The sequence below is a fragment of the Varanus komodoensis genome, unplaced genomic scaffold (assembly GCF_004798865.1).
Source record: "Varanus komodoensis strain SLA01 unplaced genomic scaffold, ASM479886v1 scaffold16, whole genome shotgun sequence".
NCBI classification, from domain to species: Eukaryota; Metazoa; Chordata; class Lepidosauria; order Squamata; family Varanidae; genus Varanus; species Varanus komodoensis.
In genome coordinates this window covers 6,990,515-7,013,680 of record NW_025335468.1, presented here as the reverse complement: position 1 = coordinate 7,013,680, position 23,166 = coordinate 6,990,515, and the positions used below count along the sequence as shown (strand labels likewise).

The 23,166-nt window shown below is 40.1% G+C and overlaps 1 protein-coding gene across 1 annotated transcript in view; it reads right to left on the bottom strand.

Annotated features, from left to right (window-relative positions):
• BRSK2 (BR serine/threonine kinase 2) overlaps positions 1-20,585 on the bottom strand; it is a 477,335-nt gene extending 456,750 nt beyond the window's left edge. The window contains exon 1 of the mRNA XM_044426097.1: positions 20,492-20,585. Coding sequence (XP_044282032.1) covers positions 20,492-20,585 — 94 coding nt within the window. The remainder of the gene's footprint in view (positions 1-20,491) is intronic.
• Between the last annotated feature and the right edge of the window lie 2,581 nt (positions 20,586-23,166).

The following is a 23,166-nucleotide window of genomic DNA, read 5'->3' as shown; positions in this document are numbered from 1 at the left end:
GTTTACCTTTCAAGACAACACACTGTCATTTGAGACAAGGTGTTAATGAAAGAACACATAAAGCAGTGGTAAAATATTGTTTTCCAACAACGTTGTCTGAGTCCAGCCAGCATATCAATGGTGGAGTCAAAGATGAACCCAGAAACATTTTAACCCTCCAACCAGGGTGTTATCAATTGAACTATGTTACCTCTTTAACATAATACATTTTAAATATTCACAATATATTTTACACTGGTAACAAGTCCAATTGTGTGGCTATATAGGTGATACAGAGAAAAGTTATGCAGCTCACATCTCTCTCTCATCTCATCCCTGACTTAAATGGAATGGCCAGGGTCTGCCCTACCAAACTGTGATGAGATCAAGGGCTCTTAGTTTTTCCTTAAGCCTTTAACATTACTTCTGCCTGAAAAGGCAGCAAGTGAATAAGGCACCAAATGAGACTCTCTCCACCATTTCTCCCTTTGGGGGAGGTGAGGAAGCAGAGATGAAAATAATGAATCTGGCACACTGCATCACTTTTTAGCTTCAAAGTGTTGACACTATCCTAAGGAGAAAAGCAGGAAAGTGCAGCAACTGGGAAAGGAAACGGAGAAAGAGAGGGAAATTAAGGGCCTCTTAGTATGCACTAAGAGGGAGCCACTTACTCAGTTGTGAGGCCAACATAAGACATTTCTTATAGGGTGGAAACTGGCAGATAGTTCCCTTGTCGCAATGCTACCCTTCTGTACATGCTGGACTAGAAATGAAGAAGCACATCAAAGCTGGGGCTAATCATGACCCATACTCAGGGAGCAGAGCCCCTCTGTTCAGAAGGAGACACGGGGGCAGAAAGGCCCAGAAGACAAGGGATGGTGGTGGAGATTGCAGTGGCTCCAAGCATTGGCGTCATTTGATGGGTGCCTGGCAATTTAACTTTTGACCTTGCCTAGCTGTAGATGAACATGTCTGCGCCTTCTAGAAAAAAGGAGAAGTAGGATACTGTGGACCTAGCAGGCACGTGCAATGCTTTTGTCCTGTGTGCATGTTAATGGAGTGTAGGCTCATGTGAGGTATTCTGATTAGCATGATTTGCGGTATCTCTCATATATTGCCATCTGCACATTTCTGCAGAATGATGACCTTAAAACAGACAGTTATAAACTTAAGTATCATCCATCATAAACTCTGCAGTTGGATTAGAACTATTCAGTTTTAATGAACCTGAAATGATGATCAGAAATTTTAAGATTGGAGCAACAGTTGGATGTGAGTTCAGAGCTGTTGTTGATGTTCTGATTTCTTTAATGAGTATAATTGTGCTTTATGTGAACTTTACATGCACAATGTTACCTAAGAATATATGCCAAAGATACTTTGTCACTTGAATCCCATTTACTATTGGCTCTGGTTTTGAACACTAAGTTAGTTTGTATATACATCAGAACTTATTTTGACAAACATGGCACTCACAGAATATAAATACAGGACATATTATTGCAAGTTTCCAACACTCCTGAGTGATAGATAATTCTGCACCAGTTTTACAGCATTCATTTCTTTATGAGAAGTATATCCTGAAGGGAGGAGTTTATATAATTTCAAGTGCTTACAGAAGAACAGTTATTGGAGTATTAATATAAACATCTAGCCACAACATCATCTAGCAAATTCACCCTCAGTTGTTAATTAACATTGCAACTTGTCCGGGCAAGCAATAGAATAATGTAGGTTAATATATGTATTCTCTTTAAATTAAAAATCCAAGTACAGAGAGGAAGGTTCTACCAATATAAAGTCAGTCTACTGAAGACTCACTGAAGTTTTTTAAATTGGCCTTATTAGTAAACACACTTCTGCAGTTTTCAAAATCTATGCATAGGTTTATTTGAGCCTCCCTTACCTATATGCTAATCAAAAACAATGTTAATTAATCAGCTGAGAATCTGGGTTTAACTGAATTTTCATGTGCATGTTGATGTGAACCTGCAGAACCCGTACATGACTTTTTTTGTATTATATTATTGAAATGCACACAAAAACACATATTTGTTTCTTACTCCCATGAAAGCATGTATGGAGAAACTGTAGTGATACAAATGGCCAGAGCCTCAGGAGATAGGGAGGCTGATGTTGATAAATTGTGCAGGCAGCTAGAAGTGCATTTACTAAATGGATGTCTGAAAATAGTTTTCCACTAACCTCTGAAAAGTTAAATAAATGAAAAGGAAAACATTAATTGAAAATGCAGTCATACTTACAATTTTAGCATGACATGTGAAGTACAAATATAGAATGGGTGGGAGCAGAGACTGACCAACTTTTTAGAACTTTTTCACTCAGAAGTTAATCTGTCTCTGAAAATAAAAAACCCCTAAGATATGTTTACTAACAACCATATCATGCTGTATCACTAACTGGAATGATTATTATCTATTGCTTGTCTGAGGAGCCTTCACTGTCAATCCAATGATTAATTAATATGCAATTCCCACCAGCCAAACTCATTCCTTTCCAACTATTTGGAAGTAGCTGCAATGTTAGGAACTTTTGAGTTCTTTCAGAACTCAAATGTGAAAATGCTGATCTTCTAAGAAAAATATGTAACATGTCCCTATGATCATCTTCTATTTCATAGGACTGGAGAATCCAGGACATTATGAGTTGATTAACTTAATGTTTCTTCCAAGTAAATTGGGAGAAAGCATTCGTAAAGTTAAAATGAGTAAAAATCAACATGGCTTACACAAAGATAAGCTCTATTTCACTAAACTTTTAGAGTCGTTCAAGAATGTCAATAAATATGTGGACAAAGTTGATCTAATAAACATTGTTACCAAAGAGTCTTCAAAAAACAGCAGGAACGGAGTAAGAGAAGTCCTCTTATGGATCAGCAACTGTTCTATTACGGAACAGAAAGCAGGGAGTAGAAATAAAGGGTAAATTCTCCCAATGGAGAAATGTAAACAATATGGTCCCTCAAGGATCTCTGTTGAGGACAAGCTGTTCAACTTGTTTATAAATGAATTGGAATTAGGAGTGAGAAGTAAAGTGGCCAACTTTGCTAATGTCACCAAGTTATTTAGGATGGTTTAAAAAAAGCGATTGCAAAGAGCATCCGAAGGATCTCTTCAGACTGGAAAAATGGGCATCAAAATGGCAAGTGTAGTCCAATGTAAGCAAGTGTAAACTGATACATACTGAGGCAAACATCCCAAACTTCAAATATTTTCTGATTAAGTCTGAGATAAAAGTGACTGACCAAGACAGAGATCTTGGGGTTCTGATGCACACTGCATAAAAATGTCAACCCAATGCACAGTTGTTGTGAAAAAAGCAAACTTTGTGTGGGGCATAACTGTGAAAAGAATACAAATTAAAACTAATATCATACTGCCCTTATAGAAATGTATGGTGTGGCCACACCTGGAGTGCTGTATACAGTTCTGGTCCCTTGTACAGTGGTACCTTGGTTCATGAACTTAATTTGTTCCACGGTTCTGATTGTGAACCAAATTGGTCATGAACCGAGTCAAATTTCCCCAAAAGGTTCAATGTAAATAAGGTTACTTCATTCTGAACCATATGTAACCATATGTATTTTTTTTTAACCACAAAAATATGAAACAAAGTACAGTACAGTATGAAGAGAGAGAACACTAACCTTGCTTGAGGCGACTTCTGGCATGGAGGCCAGGAAGGTGGGTGGGGAGGAGGTTACTGTTTGGAGGGAGAGTCTGCAACTGTGATCTCGACTAGAGGAAGCCACAACCATGTGTCAGAGTGGGGAAGACAGCCGTGTTTGTGATCTTCCCCGCACAAACACGATCGTGGCCATCTTCCCCGCACGAACGCGATCGCGGCCATCTCCCCCACACGAACACGAATGTGGCCATCTTCCCTGCTCAAACACACTATGACTCGTGGTCGCAGTGCAGGGAAGATGGCAGCAATCATGTTCATGGAGAGAAGATGGCTGCAATTCATCACCCAATGCGGAGTTCACGAATGGAAGCAAAATTTTGCCGAACTTTCTGTTCATGAACAGAATTGTTTGCGAACAGAAGCGTTCGTAAACCGAGGTATTACTGCACTTCAAAAAGATACAGTAGAGTTGGAAAATGTGCAGAAAAGGGCAACTGAATTTACCAAGGGGCTGGAGCAACTCCCCTAGAGAAATGGTTACAATGCCTGAGTCTGTTTAGCTAGAAAAAAGTGCACAATTACAGAAGTGCACAAAAATATGTTGTGGACAAAGTGGATAGGGTGCTCGCGCGCGCGCGCGCGCGCTCTCTCTCTCTCTCTCTCTCTCTCTCTCTCTCTCTCTCTCTCTCTCTGAAAGTTCTAGAACCCAGGGCTATCCCATTAGGTTGATAAGTGGGAGATTCAGGACAGTTTAAAAGAAGTACTTTTTCACAAAATGCATAGTTATACTATGGAATTTGCGACCACAGTTTGTAGTGACGGCCAGCAATTTGACGGCATAAATTAATGGATAATGCTAGCAATGCTTACTAGCCCCACTGGCTATGTGCAACCACCACTGTTAGAAGCAGTATGCCTTTATATGCCAGTTTTTAGGGAACACAACCAGGAGGTTGCTATTGTATACATGTCTTACCTATGTGTTTCCCATAGGTGGCTGTTTGGTCACTGGGTAAAAATGGGGAAGCACATTTGATCTGATCCGGCATGATCTTCTTTTGCCCTTACAGGACATACAATGTAAAAGCATCTTTGTTGCTAGCTGGAGTTATACTGCCTAATCTGTAAAGGAGAAATGTATCATAACATAGACACTAGCACATATTCTATGAATGCATCTCACTTGAGAACATTTCTAAGTTGCACATATATGATTCATGGGTTTAAAGCAAGGCACAGACATGAATTTCTTTCACAATAGTTTGAGTATTTAAATACATAGTTAAAAAGAAAACTATATAAAACTGTCACATCCCACCATTATAGTTAAATCATGCACCAATTATTCATGATGTTAAAGTCACTAAGCAAAGATTCATAACCAAGTCAATACAGGGAGACCTATAATAAAAAGCATTCTAAACATTTGATTAATATTGATATGAATATATTTTATAATAAATATTAATTGTTCATTTTTCTGACCCTTTGCTTATTGCTAAAGATTTAGTAGCACAAAGTGAAAATAAATCAGTTTCCTTATCAAATCCCTCAAAGCCTGAATGCAGAAATAAGCATTTACAAATGGACTGTTTTACTGAATTGGATCTCACAAATGCAGCAAGAAGAAGAATAAATGAATATATAAAGTATTGTCTGTTCTGAGTGGCAGCAGCTCAGCCTAAAGCCTCAGAAAGACATATTTCACAGTTCTGCCACCTGATATCCTTTAACTAGGATATCAAAGACTGACCCATGAGCATATAAAACTTGTGCTTTGCCAAACTATGTACTATTCCATAGTTTTAGGGCTAGAGGGAATTATTTTTGTGTATCCAGCATTAAAAGAACCTTTTAACTCTTGAAGAAGGCCCAAACGGAAAATTTCCCAATGTCAGGGTAGGCAAAATAAATGATTTTTTAATAGTCTAAAAAAATCAGATTTTTAAAAAAATATTTTTTAAAAACTTGTATTGCTAAAATGCTTTTCCTTTTTTATAAAAGCTCTACATGATCATGTGTTATAGTTCAGCTATCACATTATGGAACAGAAAATATAAATTCCAATCCTATACTATGAGAGACTGCATTTATATAAACTTTTAGAAAAGGTTTTATAAATAGGGACTTGGTATGCAGTCCCTATCAATTCCATAGGCTTCTGTTTATTTATTCATGTATTACATTTTTATACTATCAGACAGCCAAAATTCTCTGGTCAGTTTACAATGATTTAAAACATAAGGTACAAAAAATTAAATTGTTAACATAGTATAAATGTGAAAACTACAGTAAAACCTAGTAGCACTACAATGATTTAAAACAGAATGTAAAGCAGCATGAAAATAAAATTCCTGGGAAAATAAACTCTTGGTCTCCTCAAGTATCCAATTCATTCCATACTAGAAGATAACATCAGAAAAATGTGCAGTTCTCAAGCTGGGTTTGTCCCCAGAGATATATACAACAAAATATGGATAAAAGAAAAACCATAGCAGAAATACCATATTCCAACTAAAATTCAAGTTATTCCAATCCAGGAGCTTTTTTCCCTCTCAACATTATATCATGTTGGAACTTCTTAGAAGCCCTATTGAAATCTCCAGTATTGTTTTCAATAGTTTCCTTGGGCGGTACTGATTTATTTAGAGTGGTGACTCCGGTGATTGTCCCTCTGCTAGGACCAAGTCAAGACTTTATCTCTCTCCACCCCTTCAAAAGTGTCAACGAACAGAGGATGATTGTAGTCAACCTGGGCAAGGTGAAAAAGCCTGGAGAGAAATGTAAGAAAGGAGGAGCAAGCAATAGAAGTGAAAGTAAAACAATGTGAGAAGGACACCTTCGGTCTGGAGGTTTTTTGAGTACAGTTTCCATTGTTTCAAGGGAAAAAAACTTTAATGATAGCATGCTGTAAGAGAGACTTTATTTTAGAATATTTTAATGAAGTTCCTGGACCTATGGGAAAGACAGACTTGCATGCAAAATGCAAGCAATGCAACAATGGATGCAAAGTCCGCTTGCTCAAATGAAAGATCATGAGAAGTTTCCTCTCTCAGGAGAAAGTTGCTTTGAAAATGACAATAAAAATATCTCTGAGTATATAAGTATTGTGTGTGCTTGTGTAACCACAAAAGTAGGAGCTGTCTTCCTCAAAGAAGCAATTTACACAACTGGAAATTCACAGATAGTTGAATATTTACAAGGAGTAGCAATAAAAGCTATAGCAAACGGTGAGAAAAACACTAAATGGCTAGAATATGGCTTGGTCACAGATAATGCTGCAAGGGTAACCAAGATGAAAAGAAATCTAGAAGGAAGTGAAAAAAATCCTAAACTAGAGCTGGGGTGCTCAGTTGATACACCTTTTAGCTAAGGACCTCAGTGCTCCAGAAATAAAGGCTAATGTCACAGAAACTGAAACACTTCTGAAACCTTCAGCAGCTACTTTGAAGGAAGTGGGAGGGACCAAGCTAGTTCTCCCACAAAACTTGTGATGGAATTTAGTAGTACACTGTACTGAGCATGATATCAAGAATTGGCCTAATCTGATGTTTTGTGAACAAAATCATTGTATGTTGTATGTTAAGCACATTGTGAGAACGCAGCCTCACTGGAGAAGCCAAGAATGCTAGGAAAGATTAAAGGCAGAAGAAGAAGGGAAAGACAAACTATGAGATGGATTGATTCTATAAAGGAAGCCACGGCCTTGAATTTACAGGACTTGAGCAGGTTGTCAATGCTTAGGGAGGGCACTCATTCACAGGGTCCCCATAAATCAGAGATGATTTGATGACATGTAATAATGCCATCAACAATGTTTTCTACAAGTGTACAGTGTTTTCTTCCTTTGAACTACTTCATTCTAAATTGAAAAATGGTTTGGAAAGTGAGGAAGCAGGAATACTTATTTTTCTTTCCAAGATTATGAATAGATGGGGAAAAGAAGATGAAGACTATTAAGTTGGCCGAATAAGGCTGTATTGTCATGTTGACCTGGCTAATGTTGTTCTTAAGTTCCTGACTGAACTGGCTGACAGTCTGTTCAGTCTTTGGGGTGGGAGGATTAAAAAGTCATTAAAAAATAAACTTGATCTGAACATATCTAGAATATTGTAAATGTATAACCAGATTATATATAAGAAACAAAAATCCACAATACAGTGTTATTTTAGTTAAAACAGTTTCACTGTCTGTCCAGAGTTGGTCGTCAATTATCCTAATAGAGTAATAGAAGAAAATCTTTCCAATACCCATTATTGTTCAGCTGGAGATCGTTCACTAGCCAGTGCCTTCACACGTATCTGTTTCAGTGAGCTTTGCTAACTCTTTTGTTATCTATTTAACTTTTGTGTGAAGGTTATAGCAAGAATGCACTTTTGGGAGGACGCGGCATACGATTAAATTGCACATTTCTGAGTAGCAACTTAATCTGTGATTTAAATCAAATTTAAATCAAATCTACACTTAGTAGAGTTAGTGTTTTCTCAGGTAAGTAGCCCTGTTGCAAAGGTATCTGAATCTGATGTGTGTTGTCTCCACAGCAGAGCCTAGGAGTAAACTGAGCAGTCCCCATCCTCCACAATATTAACCATACTATTTGTCCAAAGGGAGTTACTGGGATGAAAAGAATCATAGTATGCATTGGAAGTTTCAGCTAAGGATGGAAGATGTTGGTCTGGCACCAGGGCTAACAGTGGTAAGTCACCTGATCTACCAGAAATTGTGGACCTGTTCTCTTGCTTTAAAATGTACAATTATATTCAAAATATGCAGTTCCAGGAAAAACATGCTATTCTAAAAGAACATTGCTGAAGTTCAAAATTCAAGCCATGTCAAAGTTGCATTGTTAATGAACTGAGTGAACTAGACTGTCACTCTTGGTGGGCATCTCAGGATCATCATGACCTTGGTTCTGAAGGAGGAGGAGACCCCAAAGATTCAGTGATGAGATTTTTGGAAACTCGGGGAGAGGCAGATGACTTTGAAGTGTCCTGAAGGTGACTGGCCACAGGTTCCCAGGCTGACCAGGAGAGCAGGAATATTTTGGAAGAGAGGGGGGGAACCAAGAAGGGGAGGAAGGAGAGCTACTGCATTGCCCATCACTGACCCCATGATGAGGCATTTGGAAAGATGAGCTGCCCAGTTAGGGGGCTTGTATAGCTCTTGCCAGCTAGTCCTTCACCAGCAGGACCTCCACCTCCCAAGGGTGGATTACACAGTATTACTGAAAGAGAAGGATTTGGGGGAGAAGTTCCCAGACTGGGTTCAACAGTCATGGGCAAAATAAGTGGCATATAAATGTTTTAAACAAACAAACACTCTTGACATGAGCAGAGGGTTATCTTCTAACTCACTGGAAGGTCCTTAGAATTACTTTGCCTTGTAGCTACGAACTGCCAATAAAGAACAGCTTTGCAAAGAAACTGTCTGGTGTTTTGGAGCCTAAGGGCATGAAGGGAAGGGCAGAGCTCATGACAGCTAGCTTATGTAAAAGGGGGCTAATAACAATATGAAAAGTATAACAACTCCAGGTTCCTCTAGAACTGTACTCCTTGACTGGACATATTCATTTCTCCTTCAACAAGAACACTCCTCACAAACCCTACTGCTGCTATCTAGGGCTACCTTGCCCAGTTTGGCACCCTGTAGATATTTTGGACCAGCTCTAATTGCTCCAGCCAGCACGGTTAATGGGCGGGCATATTGTGAGTGGTAATTCAAAGCATTTAGGGGACACCAGCAGAGAAGGCTGTTCTAGAGAGTGCTCACCAGTGTTTCCAAGATGAAGGAACACAGGTCATGAAAAGTTCTCAGTGCTATGTTGTAGGGCAGTGATACCATAAAACATTCGGTATGACATTCTTAAAGCAGCTGTATTGGGTTCATGCATTTGGGGTTTCCCCCACTTATTCCTAGGTGTCAGTTTTTGACCCTCACTCAAAATTATGTTGGAGTTCAGAATACCGCTTGAATATAACACTCCTTTGCATTAGTGCTGATCTGTTCCCAGCATCTTCTACAACCCTCTGTAGGCATCTACAAGTCATGGAAAATGTAAGTAATAAAGTGTGCACAGAAGAAAGGTGCATTGCTGAGTTTGAACAACACATGCTACATGCACAAATTACAAGCACAACCACTGTATACTGCAGCTGTGCCCTCCTTATCAAGCACAGGCAGTTGGAATGGTTCCTCTGTATGACCGTGGAAGAGGTGTGCAATGTCAGAGCTGACCATCATTTTGGTGAGTACCTGTCTGTATTGCCCTCTGCTCCACTGATAGCCTTTGGATCACCACTTTGGGGAAAAACTAAGTACAGGAATCAATTCGGTGTTCAATCAAGCAAGTGAAAGATCAGTGTCACCTCAGGTAAGAAATCAATCATAAGGAGGCATACATTTCAACAGCGAAAAAACCCACTAGAATTAGGCTGCAGAAAAGCATGGAAATGTGTTAGATAAATTAAGAGTATAAATAATACTAAGGAACCCAACATCTGGTTCTGAATATTCTATGTAAGGAAGAAATACTACATTCATAGAGCAAATTATCTGAAATCATCAGTTATTTTGCTGTGGGGGCGGGGGGGGGGAGAGGGATGTTACACCCACCATGATTCTTTTAGGACAGAAATATGCTAACTTGTATGGATGACACAATTACAAGCAAAGTGGAAAAACCACACAGAGTCTCAGTTACTATGCTGAAATTCTGTGTCTTTAGGGAGTGCCTGCAGATCTTGCCCTGAACAGAATGTTGTGTATACACAAATGGAAGCACAAGGTTATGGTTCTTCCTTTAAAATATTTTCAAAAACCCTTTGTTTAGGGCTACTGAATTGTCTATAATCCATCAGTCCACAAGGGACTGATACAACACCATAGAACAATTTGTCTGGAATGAAAAAAGTTCCTTTTCCCAGAGAAGCCAATTTAAAGCTCAGTTCATGTCACTTCTGTTTGTCAAACCAGCATAGAATGAGTGCTACAAAGCACTGATATCCACAAATACGGCTGCCATTTCCCTAACTTTACTCAGAAACACAAGTCATGTCTATTGGGGGTATAAAGAAGAGGCATAAATAGAAGAAACCCGGTCTTTGCTGTTGCCTAGACAATTGAACATATGTTTCACCTGCTGCGCTCTGGATCCATTTTGTCAGCCAGCTGACAGATCCAGAAATTATCTCAGGAATCCTGTTCCGGAAAGCGCACTCTCAGATGTAACCAGTTGAGTAGACTTAACTCTTATGCTAAGCCACCTTGGAAAAAAGGCTACGCACTGTGGATTATTTACAGAACAATCTATAATGCACCTGATGGATGACTGGCCCCACCATGGTTTGTTTTCTTCCTCCTCTCCCCTTGGTACATCAGCTGGTATCCCATGGTCCTTTGAGAGAGCCTGTCTTGTCTCATCTTCCCTGCTCCAATCACTACCCCTTTCCATTTGCTATTTTTTTATTTCTGAGGACACAAAAATGCACAATTGGGTTCTGTTTTATGACCTTTAAAATTGCACAATTCTGTTCATATTATTATTAGCTTTGCGTGTATTTTGTAGATGCAGAAGTGTGCACTTATGGCTGTTCAATATAAGCAGTCTTGCCTTGTCAATGGCCTTCTAAGTCTTAGCTATCAAGGTGCTAAGAGTAGGCAATGTACATGGAAAGTGCCAAGACAACAGTGCTTATAGTCTAGTTCCGGTGTGGAGTAGCAGTTAGGCTACTGGATGTGGACTCAGGAGACCCGGGATCTAAGCCCCACGCAGCCAGGAAGCTTATTGGGTAACTTAGGGCCAGTCAGTAATGTATTTATTTATTTATTTATTTACTAGAGTTGTATCCTGCCCATTAGCCAAAATGGCTCTCTTTCAGCCTAAACTACCATGCAGGGTTGTTGCAATGATAAAATGGATTATGTAAGCCATCTTGGTTTCTTTCAGGGAAAAATGGGGGATATCAATATAATAAATAAATTAAATAACTGACACACAGTTGCTTGCTGTCAATTGCCTAGGCATTGATTGAAAAGTAAAGACAACGTAGTAGCAGAAGAAGGTGCTCTAAATACGGGGCTGAGTGATGATATTCCTCCCTAGCAATGTACAGTAATTCTCTGGCTCTGAAGTGTTGAACTGACAGTTCTCAGTGCCATCCATATTTTCAACACACCCTGAGCCTCTAGCTGCTCTAGAAAGGGAAGATGTCTGCTCTCCCGCCCCCGATGCACACACTTTTGAGTCTCCTTTTTGGAGGACTTACTGTTGTGGTTACTGCAGTTCCCTGTCAGTAAACAGAGAGAAAATACATGCAAATTTTAAAGCTGTCAGGAACCCACGGCAGTGAGTGCTCCAACAAGTGGGAGTCGTAGAAGATAGTGAGAAGTGTCACTTCAGCCCTTACAAATCAGAGCATTACATTGCTGAGGGAGTGGCCAACCCTTTCACTGCTTTTCCGCCTTTACTTTTCAACGGATAGCTAGGCAATGGACAGCCAGCAGCTATCCTAAAATTAACTACACAGAATCGCATCTTGTCAATCTGTTTCCAATTCCATTTTCACTTTGAAAGCTGAAACTTACAAGACCAATGAGAAAGCAAGACTACATATATCTGACAGCTGAAAGTGCCAACTTGTGCACCTGTAAAAGATGGATGATATTTTGAACATATTTGCACACTTTTCTGAGGTCAAAACAAAAAAGAGGAAGAAGACTAGTGGTGCTTGCTAAAAAGTACCACTTGAGCATCAGTTCAGGAGTTGTCACTGGCAACCCTTATCCTTACCCTTCTCAGCAGGATATGGGTGATGGCAAAGTTTGGTAGATTTGCTGATCTTGTTGAGCAGCTAGCTAGCCGAACCCTGCAACCTACAACAAAATTGCCTTGCCACGTTCAGACAACATGAAAACCCATCATGGGTCAAACAGCCTGTAAAACAATGGGTGTCTGTGTGGCTTGCTGATGAAAAATAAGCCACCCTGTGGAAAACAGTCTGGATGTGGGCAGTATGACAAGCCACCATGACAAGTTATCCATAATAGGTTATTTTGTCATGCAAACCAGGTTAATATCCTATTGAAATTACAATCCTCACTCTCCCTCTGTTCATTTTTCATTGCAGCCAGCCTTTACATATTTGTTTGAAACAACATTATCCTAACTTTCAGCAACAACTCTGGGAACATTTCAAAATGCAGCTGTGATTTTCTTGAATCAAGTTCATAAGATGCATACTTCTCACTTCATTCTCTTAACCTATCCATTCATTGAGTAGCAAACTCATGTCTCTTTGTTCTGTTACATATTCAGCACTAATGACATTTTGCCACTGCAATCTGTTCAATTTACAGTATAGTCACACTGGCATTTCATAACTGGGGTCTTGCTACAAAATGCTGCAGTAAGAAATAACTTCTGTTCGGCGTTTCAAACACTCCATTCTATGCTAGCGCCACCCCCACCATAGTTTTCTTAGTTTTGTTCCCAATGACCAATCTACATTCTGTCAACATTCTGTGCTACTGTATCTTTATGGGACTGCTTTGGGTCCTCCCTCTCACACTTAGGGATTTTTCTAAAAAGTGTTGGACATCTACTAACCTCAGCTTTATCCCAAGGTTGCTTACACTCCCTTCTTGTACGTGGATTATGCCATTTTGGTACAGCTCCATGAATTTGGGTAGGTTTGCGTTGGAAATAGAGGGAGTAATTTTTGGCACTATCTCAGATTACAAGATTGCAACTAATATTTTAATGCTGAGAAAGTTCATTCTTTTCGAGATAGCCTCATCAGCTGCAGTGAATGCTATTGCAATATACAAAAACAAGGGCAAGGGCTCAGTGAAAATCTAACAATCATTCTTCAAGTGGAATACTGAGATAACCTTCTAAAGCAGCCATAGATCCATAGATAAGACACCAGGGTCAGTTCCCATGTCAAGATACCCATGTGATATTGTGGTATGCAAATAAGTGACAGCTACAATGATCGCACTATCAGTCATTTTATGATCCACTTTAGTTTATGATATTTAAGTGATAGCCAGTAAAGAACTGGCTAAATGGGATAGGGCTAGAAACAGGAAGGCTGTTTTAACAATATAAAAACTATACCTATTGCATAGCTATTTCTGTAATCCTGGTGATATCTGAGCACAGATCTGATATATAACATAAAAAGCAAGGTACATGTTTCACAGTAGCCTTAGCCCTAAAGTGTTAATGTTCTTGTTTGTTACTTATGAACTGTGATTAATATTTCCCCCTTAGCTTGTGTTTATACTAATTGGGGCTTTGAATTCTGGACAATTAAAAAAGAAAAATCTGGCCCAAGTGTCTCTAAAACTTCCTACATTTAAGAAGGCCTACTTTACTCTGAAAATATCTTCTTGTAAAGCATACACACCATTATGTCCATAGTAAAGTCAGTTATTCTACATATAGTTAAAGCCCATGGGGTTTTCAAATCCATATAAAAGGCCTTCTCAAAGGCTAATTTTATTTCTCCATGTTTGAAGGAAGAAGCATGTTGCAGAGTATGGTGAGGCCTATAATACCCACAAATGTTCCTTGCCCAATGCAGTTCATAAGGTTCAATTATGCCTAATTATGTCTATAGGAGTAGCAAGATAGACCAGTTGATTCTAATTAGGGGTAAAACGAACTGCAGCTCCTTCATTGTAAAGGCAAATTTGCAGCTCTCCAAATGATTTGGCCCACACTCCTCAGGATGTAAGCTAGAGATGAGAAGAGCTGCAGACTAAACCATCTGGAAAGGGCAGAAGTTGCCCACCACTGAACTGCATCAGGAGCCAACAAATGATCATAAGGAAACAACAAATAATCATAATGCTCTGCCTAAACTTTGACTTGGAAGGAGTAAACTTAAATTCTACTTCTGCACAAGAAACTTCAGTTCCTGGCAGTCATTGTTGGTGCAATGTCAGACACTCCTCTGTCCAGCCTACCAGCTCAGTTCCATCCTCCAAGAGCCAACATTCTATGGTATGAACACATACATACAGTATCATGAATGTTATTATGTAAATGCAACCAATTCTGTCAAGATAAACAGATGTCCTAGAACAACAATTCCTAATGTATTTACAAATCTGTTTCTTTTCAGACTTCCATCTTGTTCTCAAACAGCAGATGAAGAGGTAAAACTATTTCTAGATTGTACTGTGTTATGCTACAGATGTAGGCTCACACAACTAAATGATCATCCTTGTAATTAACTGCCTAAGTTCCAGAAATGGGTATTTTTTCCTCATCAACCAGTTCATACCTTGGATAGATTCCAAGGCCTGTTTGTATTGGTTGGGTCTGTATCAAATTCTCTCAGCAATTTTGTCTATTTCAGGTTGTTCTGTTTATTATAGTTGTTTTGCTTTCAAATATTTTTTTAAAAGTTCATAACTAACTCAGAAATCATATTTTAATACTTAAGAAAATAAGAGCAAATCAGGTGTCATGACACTCTGACAATATGGGATCAGAAGAGAAGACCAGTCCAAAGTTGTCAACAGCATCGCAACTATATTTGTACCTGCTGCACATTCTGAACACTCATTAAAGCATGCCAAATCCTTCACACCGAACATAGCTGGAAGAAGGCACCTGCTCACACTGTCATCATAAAGTACTCCAGTAGCATATCCAAACTGTGAATTTACTCCTTCAGGAGGAGTGTAATCCTATATGGACCATGCTGCTAATTGCAGATTACCCACCTTCAACATCTCCTTCTTATATGGGCTAAATTAAGTTTACTAGTCCTTATCCAACACATCACCTCCTTAGTGCCTCAACAGGCTTCAAGTGATAATTTATCATCAATATACTGATGATAATTTACACTAAACCTCTCACAACCTCCCCAAACAGTTTTTAGTTTCATAGTATGTTACACAGTATGGACAATAAGAGTACCAAACAGGGCAATTCTCATGGGGAAAATAGTTATCCCTCAGTATCATGTTATAGTTTTGAGGCCATGAGATAATGTAAACGTCCCCTTTCCTCTCTGCCAATGTTGTGGTGACTCCCTACACATTTAAGGCCTGGAACAACTGCCCCTATGCCTTTCAGAGACCTGTTATTCCCAGCATCACTCTCTGCATTCTCTGAAACACAGAAATGGAACAACTCAAAGCATTACCACCCAATTCCAAGCCTGGAAAACAGCATAGTAGGATACACTGATTGATGTTAACTGAAAACCACTGAAGGATTGAGAAGAATCAACAGAGTCAGAAATAAATGCTGTTCCTCCCTCAGCAACAGTCATCATCCCGCATGACTAAGACAGTTTCCATCCCATAACAAGACCTGAAACCAAACTCATATGGGTTTATACAGAAATGGATGCCTGAGGCAACAACCTCCCTTTGTTCCATCATTAAGTTGGCCCTGTGAATCAAAGTGCTCTTACTTGTGATGAAGTTCCATTAAACACAGTAGGATTTGCTTCTAAATGAGAGAGTTTAAAATCTGAATTCTATTCACTATGGGTTTTTTAATGCCTCCAAAATCTGAGGAGTGTTTTGAAAATGAAAAGAAAAGGCAGCCAGCTGGCAAGAAAAGCCTTCAGTTCATGGGGATCCCAGTTAATACCAACCAATACAAAATGGTGTACAACTTAGTCCTATCACATGCTAATATTGCTAGCACCCAAATGTTTAGGATGAATATGCTAAACATTTCCAGTACCACAAATTGTGAACTTCACAAGTTATTAGCTTTCTAATTTAGGAATGGTAGTGTTTCAAACAGGAATGTGGAGATTAGCAAGGTGGAAATGCAGAACTATTACTAGTTTTAGAATATGAAATGCTGTCTTCCTGCAAAGCAGCACACATAGCAAATTGAGGACTTGATTTCATTTGAATAATAAATCAGAATTTTGGTGCTTTTGTCTTCACATCTGATCTGTTATCTAAGCACAAATGTTTCCTTGTGTGTCATTGCAAACAGAAAAGCACATCCTTTTTGTTCATTACTGTTAATTACAGTGCAAACCTCCCACAATTAACTATGCTATGGTGTAATTCAATGAAATATAAACCATCTCTTCCTCATCTTATTATATGCAATTTGTTGTCACCATTTTCAAAGATGCTTCCTCATAATACAATTTTACAAATATGATCATTAGATTGCCACACTACTTCAGGCATCCCCCCTATACATGCACACACTCACTGAATATAGATTCTACAAGTCCAGTTTTAGGAAACAATAGTACAATCCCTTTGACCTCTGCCTTGCACAATAACAAATGGACAATTGTCTTACCACAGAAGTCTAATTATACATGCATGGAATTCTTACACTCCATTATTAAGATTTTTTCCCCCAGCTTTTGCCACACTACCCATATTATGGAAAGGCTGTATGCAAATGTTTTGCAGCCTTTTGCTTTTGAAACTAGGAGGCCATAATCCTCCCTTTGTAACATCAATCATTTTCAGCAAGGCTGATGTGCCAGCTCTGGAGGCTCCTCAGGACAAGCTTTACTTCCCCTGCTTTGAATGAGAATCAGCAAAGTCATCATCCAGACCTTTGAAATGCATCTTGGGTATGTTTTGCCAGGTCAGTTTGGCATACCCAGGACCAGAAGTCGCCAGCTTCCATTGACAGCACAGACACAGAAGAGTCTTGTCAGTAAATATTCCTTGTTTTACACTTAGAAAGAACACCATCATTTAGCTGCAGAGAGACCCAAGAAAGCTTTTCAAAGTTCAGCAGGCACCTGACAGCTCCCCTTTCATTACAACCTTTGCAAGGCAGCCATGAGCAATGGCCAGCATTTACCTTCCCAATTCCTTCTCCTTTGATCTTCAAGAACACATATTTTTGAGAAAAGCAGGCAGGCATCCCTGGGAGGTTTCTGCAATAGTTCACAGAACTAGGAGTAATTGTAGACACAGTAGAAGGAGGGATATGAAAAGGAAGGAGAATTCTGCAGACCACAGATAAAGATTTCTTCAGGGTATCTTCTGGTTTATGTTATATTTCACCAAATTAACTTTCAAAGAGGCAGCAAGCACCTTCCATTCCTCATTGGGCCTTCATGGAATGCTATGACCTGATTCCTCACAGCACTATTCTATAATTGTAGAATGCTCATGCAACTTCATTTAGTTACCTGCAGTTGAGTACAGCAAGATTACAGAGCCTCCAAACAACTTGAATTTTCAAATTTCCCCCATCAAAAATATACCATCTCCCTCTAGGAGACACAGTAAAAATCATGTAAAAATGAAACATATTTTTAAAATGATGGACATAAACAATTATTAGGGTTCAGAACTCTGAATCTTTCAAAATTTGACTCAGAAAGAAAACAGCCATGTTCATCACTCCCAACTATATTAAGAATGAATCTGAGAGAAAGAAAACACATATTCCATTCCTGTGTATACTTTCTCAAAAGATAATGTCAGTGAGTTCAACAGGATCGGCTCCCAAAAGGGGGTGGATAGAACTATAGTTAAAACCTGGAAACTATTTTTAGGCTTTTAGATTTTATCTCAGTATCATCTCATTGTGTGTGCACATGGGTGTACATCAGTGAAAATAGTTAGAGGCCTGTCTATAATCAGATGCAAAATCATAACAATCTTTGCTCTAGTTCAGCTCCTTAAAGAGCTGGAAAGGCAGACAGCAGCAAACCTCTGAGCAAACATTCACTTATCCCCCCCTAATCACTTAGGAGGAAGATAGGAAGATTAACAAGGGGAGGGGGAGGGGAAATTGCAGCTAACCCTTTAGGAGCATAATACCTCACTATATAGCTTCGTCCAAAAGTCTGCAGTTCTATGCTCACTTAGCTGTAAGTCCAGCTGAACTTGGTAGAACTTGCATCTAAGAAAACATGCTCAGGATCAGTCTGAAATATAACAAACATAGGTGTTATCCGCCATTAATAGACACTTTTGTGGTTGCCTATTGAGTAAAGTGGGAGACCTCTGATGGCACAAGGCAAAACTGTGATGATGAGAATACGGCTGAATTTGTACCTCTAGGGCCTCTTATAGTGTATGGCAGGAGATCACCTCTGGATACAGCATTCACTATTTTTATTGGTGCACCATGATACTGCAATCATGTTTGGGAGAGTTTTATTTTCCTGGCTCTTTATTCATGTCAAGATACATTTCACAGTGGATCAGGTTGGTGAGAAGAAGGATCTTTCTACTCAGCATTGAGAAGAATAAAAGGTGAATAGATGCATTGAGCTACTGCAGTATAGGGAGGAGGAGGAGGATAAAACAAATAAAAGTCGCGTTCCATTTTAAAGCAGTTCCATTCTCGTAACCATTCCAATCTACAAGCGGTTGCTATGGGGTTTGAGGAGGAGGATGAAAAAGAGTTGGGGGGGGTTGCAATCAATCATTGCAGAAAAGCTTGGTCCCTTTCAGAGAAAGATCTCGATTTAACTCAGTCCCTAAGAAAATTGCGGGGACTGCAGAGCTGCTGCCATGCAGGGCGGCAAGAAAACAAGCAGAACAGAGGCAGCAGCTGGAGATGGAAACGCCTATTAAATCCTTTAGACAACAGATGGGCAAAGCTCTGCTGTCTGTATAAATAAATAATAAAAAAGCAAAACACAATGCACCATGTTTTATTGTCCCACCATAATCAACAACACCTAACAGCCACAAGCCCTAAGGAATACCTATTTGGTATGTGTGTATACCCACTCCCTTTCTCTAAAAATGTTGAACTGGAGTGACTCAAATCTACTTCTGGGATCACCTAGTGAAATCTAGTGGCCAGACAAGCTTGCCTACCACACCTGTTACCCAAAAGGGGCTAAAAATCAAGAAAGACTGACAGGCAGAGAGTTGATATTTATTTCCTGCTGCTTCTTTTTTTGGGGGTGGGGTGGGGGTGTTGCAGTGCTCCCGTCTTTGCAATTACACTTCTCCTGCCCTTGAAGTGAATCCACCTACGCAGGCAACCAGCAAGTCCAAATCTTGAATGCATTCAGGGGATCTAATTATGTCACGTAGGGCAAAAGCACCTGCTCCCTGCTAATGCCCTGCACTACATTTCCTCCTTTTAGTTATTTCTTGCCATTGTTCCCTTCAGGCAACAACCACAACAACAACAACAAACCTCTGTCAGTTGATGGAAGGGATTCTTAAATTAATTGTAAAAATACAGTGAGATTAAAACAAATTAACATAGCCAGCATTGGATTTTGTTTTTTGCTGCTGTTGTTTTTTCTTCTGGGGACTTTTTCCATTTTGATAGTGCCAGGGATGCTTACCAAATAACCATCGATGCCACCGACTGGACTACAATCTCCTCCCTGCTACCCCGACACACACACACACCCCGCACCTCCACCAACTGCACCTTAAGGACTACACCCTTTTCAATCATGATGTCATAAAGCTTTGCTGGTGACTCCCAGCTTCCTCCTCCGCTTCACTATCCACTGTGTGCATCTCAATTCAATAGAAATCTAGTTTTAAAAAGGAAATGAAAGTGGTGCACTGAATCAACACAAAATTCACCAGCCGCGGAGCATCGTTCCTCATCCCCCACTCCCTTCGATCAGCCCCTCCCCGCATGCACTTTGACTGTCATCAGAACACCACCCCTTTCCAGGAGTGATCCGCACAAAGCAACCTGAGCTTGTTAAAACAAGATTTAAATGACAAAAAACGCGCATACACCACCACACACACAGAGAACCACCTTAAAGTCGAACACTCTATTATCAGACGCAACAGCGAAATACACGGAATGACCAGAGAGCCTCGATTTTCCTATCTCCATAATCTCAGCAACTGCTAGGGTTGCTACTGCTGCCGCTGCTGCCGCCGCTGCTGCAAAAGAACCAACCTGTCTGTCCTTTGCCAAGGGTTTTCTCCAAGCGGTAGGGTCCAACATATTGTGCGTGCTGAGCTCCGCTGCCTTCTTTGCCAGTTGATGTCATTTCTACCTGGTTCTGTAATTCTGCGCGGTTTTGCCTTGTGTTGTGGTTGGGGAACCTCTGGGCTCTTTTTCACTGCAGTTCTCTAAATTCCCACTTTGCCGCTGTGCAAGCAAAGCTCCCAGTCTGTCTCTCCCTTTCTCTCTCACTCTTGTGCTGATCTTAGTCCACTTGGCTGAAGATTCACTCTTCCTTTTCCCCCCCTTCACTCCGTTTCCCTAGGAAGCTGATGCCCAGGAGCTGTTATTAGTCGGTGTTTAGTGAGGGAGGGGGCAAATCTAAGATCCAAGCTTAAGAAGCATGGTGCTGGTCATCAGCACTCCGCACGCCTTAATTCTCTCTAGGAGCTGTTCGGGGAGCTGAAGCTGGAGTAGCGGAAGAGCTGGGGCCCGCAGCTCCGACTGACATTGGAGGCAGCCAATCCCTGACAACACCTCCGCCTGCCTCCCCCCCCCCTCCATCCACTACCTTTTCTTTTCCATCAGCATCAGCAGCAGTCGCTGCCTTTGCCTGCTACCGAGCATCATAACCAATGGCAACAGCAATAAAACTGTGAGAGGATTCGTCTTCTGATAAGGTCGGTAGTTAATCAGAATTCAAAACTCCGCCGTGTTTTAAACTTTACATGGATAGGTCGATGAAGCAAGAGCTGCAGACTGTGTATCAACTGCACTAGACCAACGAAACCCCTGCAGTTCAGCCACCTAAACCTATGTTGCAAGTAATGCTGAGGTGCTGGCATGAAAATAAAATTTTAAAAAGCACACACCCATACACTCCAAAAGGAGGAAAAGCAAGAGGGGAAAAGAATAGTAAAATATGGGGGAAAGGCCTTGCAAAGAGGGACACAGAAGGCGCTAGCTGTTATCAAAGCAGAGTTGGTTGATAACTAAGTTAAGGGATTTTTGCTTTTTATCTGAAAGATCTTTGGCTAAATCTCTGTAAAATGAACCAATCTTAATTACATATGAATATGTAGTAACATATTTTTAATAAAAACACTTGTTTTTCAAAGACAAGTTAGAGGAACAAACTTGCAAAAAAGGGGAGAAACTAAGCTAGTGTCCCTGTGAACATCTAACTATATAAGGCAAGGGGTAACAGCAGCATTACGCATTTGTTAGAATGCAGGTTGTGCTGAATGAGTAAAAAAGGCACTTAAAGGGAAGAAGGGGGTCAGAAGCAGGGACTGCCTGCTTCTTCCATCCATGCACTTTCTTCATGAAACCAACTTGCCCAGCTACCTTTCTGTTGGTACTTTTTCTCACTGGAGTCCAGCTAGGAAGAAAGCTGTTTTCTCCTGATAAGGAGGATGTGAACAGAGGGAAAGTTAAATGATCTTTCCTAGCTATCCTTTCACATGAAATCATGCTCTCTATGCAATTGCACAATGGTGCTGTATCAGTGAAACCAGGGGCTGCCATTGTCTTGCCTACTTAGACTGGGAATGGACAAGCTCAACTGGTCAGAAGATTGCACTGCATCCTCCAAAGTTAAATGGGAGTTGGCCCCTACTGGCATCAGATTTTTCACTAAAATTACTACTCTAGTACTTTGATGAGAAAAAAGTGGCAATTTTTCTTAAAAACAAGGTACATGGCGCATCCTGTTTAGAAGCAGAATCATCCTCTCGGGAGTTCTCCAAAAGCAAACAAGGCACATACTCTCTGTGCACTTGTTTAAAGCAAAATCCCCATTTCTTTTCACAGCCACAGCAAATTCAGTGAAGGGTGTGTGTGTGAGTGAGTGGCTGGGGGTATTTTTCAAAGAGGCCTGAGCCTACATGCCACCTACAAGGGTGTGTTGCCTACTTCTGAATTAGATCCTTACATATCTCAGCTTTTTGGAGCAGAGATGCACTGATACCCAAATAGGCAGTATTGTCTCATCTCCCTCTGGGAAAATAGGACTCTAATTCAAAAGGATTCATGTACTGGGACTTTGGGCATGCAACTTCAATTGGATCGCTCATGCTTTAGTATAACTCCTAGAATCATAAAACTTTAGACTTGGAAAGAGAGTTTTATTATCTATTTATCCAACTCTGTCCTACTCTCTATGCTCAAACAGTTCAAAGGAATTGCCTCTTATAATTCACAATATAACAAAAACAGTGTCACAGAAAGCTTATAAAAACATTCCTAAATAGTTAAAGAAGGTGAGCGGTAGCACACACCCTAGATAAAAATAACAAGCAAACAACTTCCTTAAATGATCTCAGCATACGAGAGGAGAGGATCATTTCCTAACTCCAAATATAATCTAGGATACTTTCGACGACTGTCTTGTCCTCTTTAGTATGTCTGAGGCTTGACTGCAAATCCCTCCACAGTTGCATAAAGTGAAGGTCAACCTGGTACCAAGGTCATGGAACATCCTCCTGAGGGAGGTTCATCCTACTCCCCGACTGTTCATCTTCAGATTCTGACCTCAGTCAGTGCTTTTTCAGAGGGCCTTTTGGACTATCTGAATTTGGCATTTTCTGAGTTTGATATTCTCATAGTTCATTCCACATCTGGTGGATTTAATTAGGGGTTGTTTTTTGGTTTTGCTCTGCTGTTCGTTGTATTATATTTTACCTTGG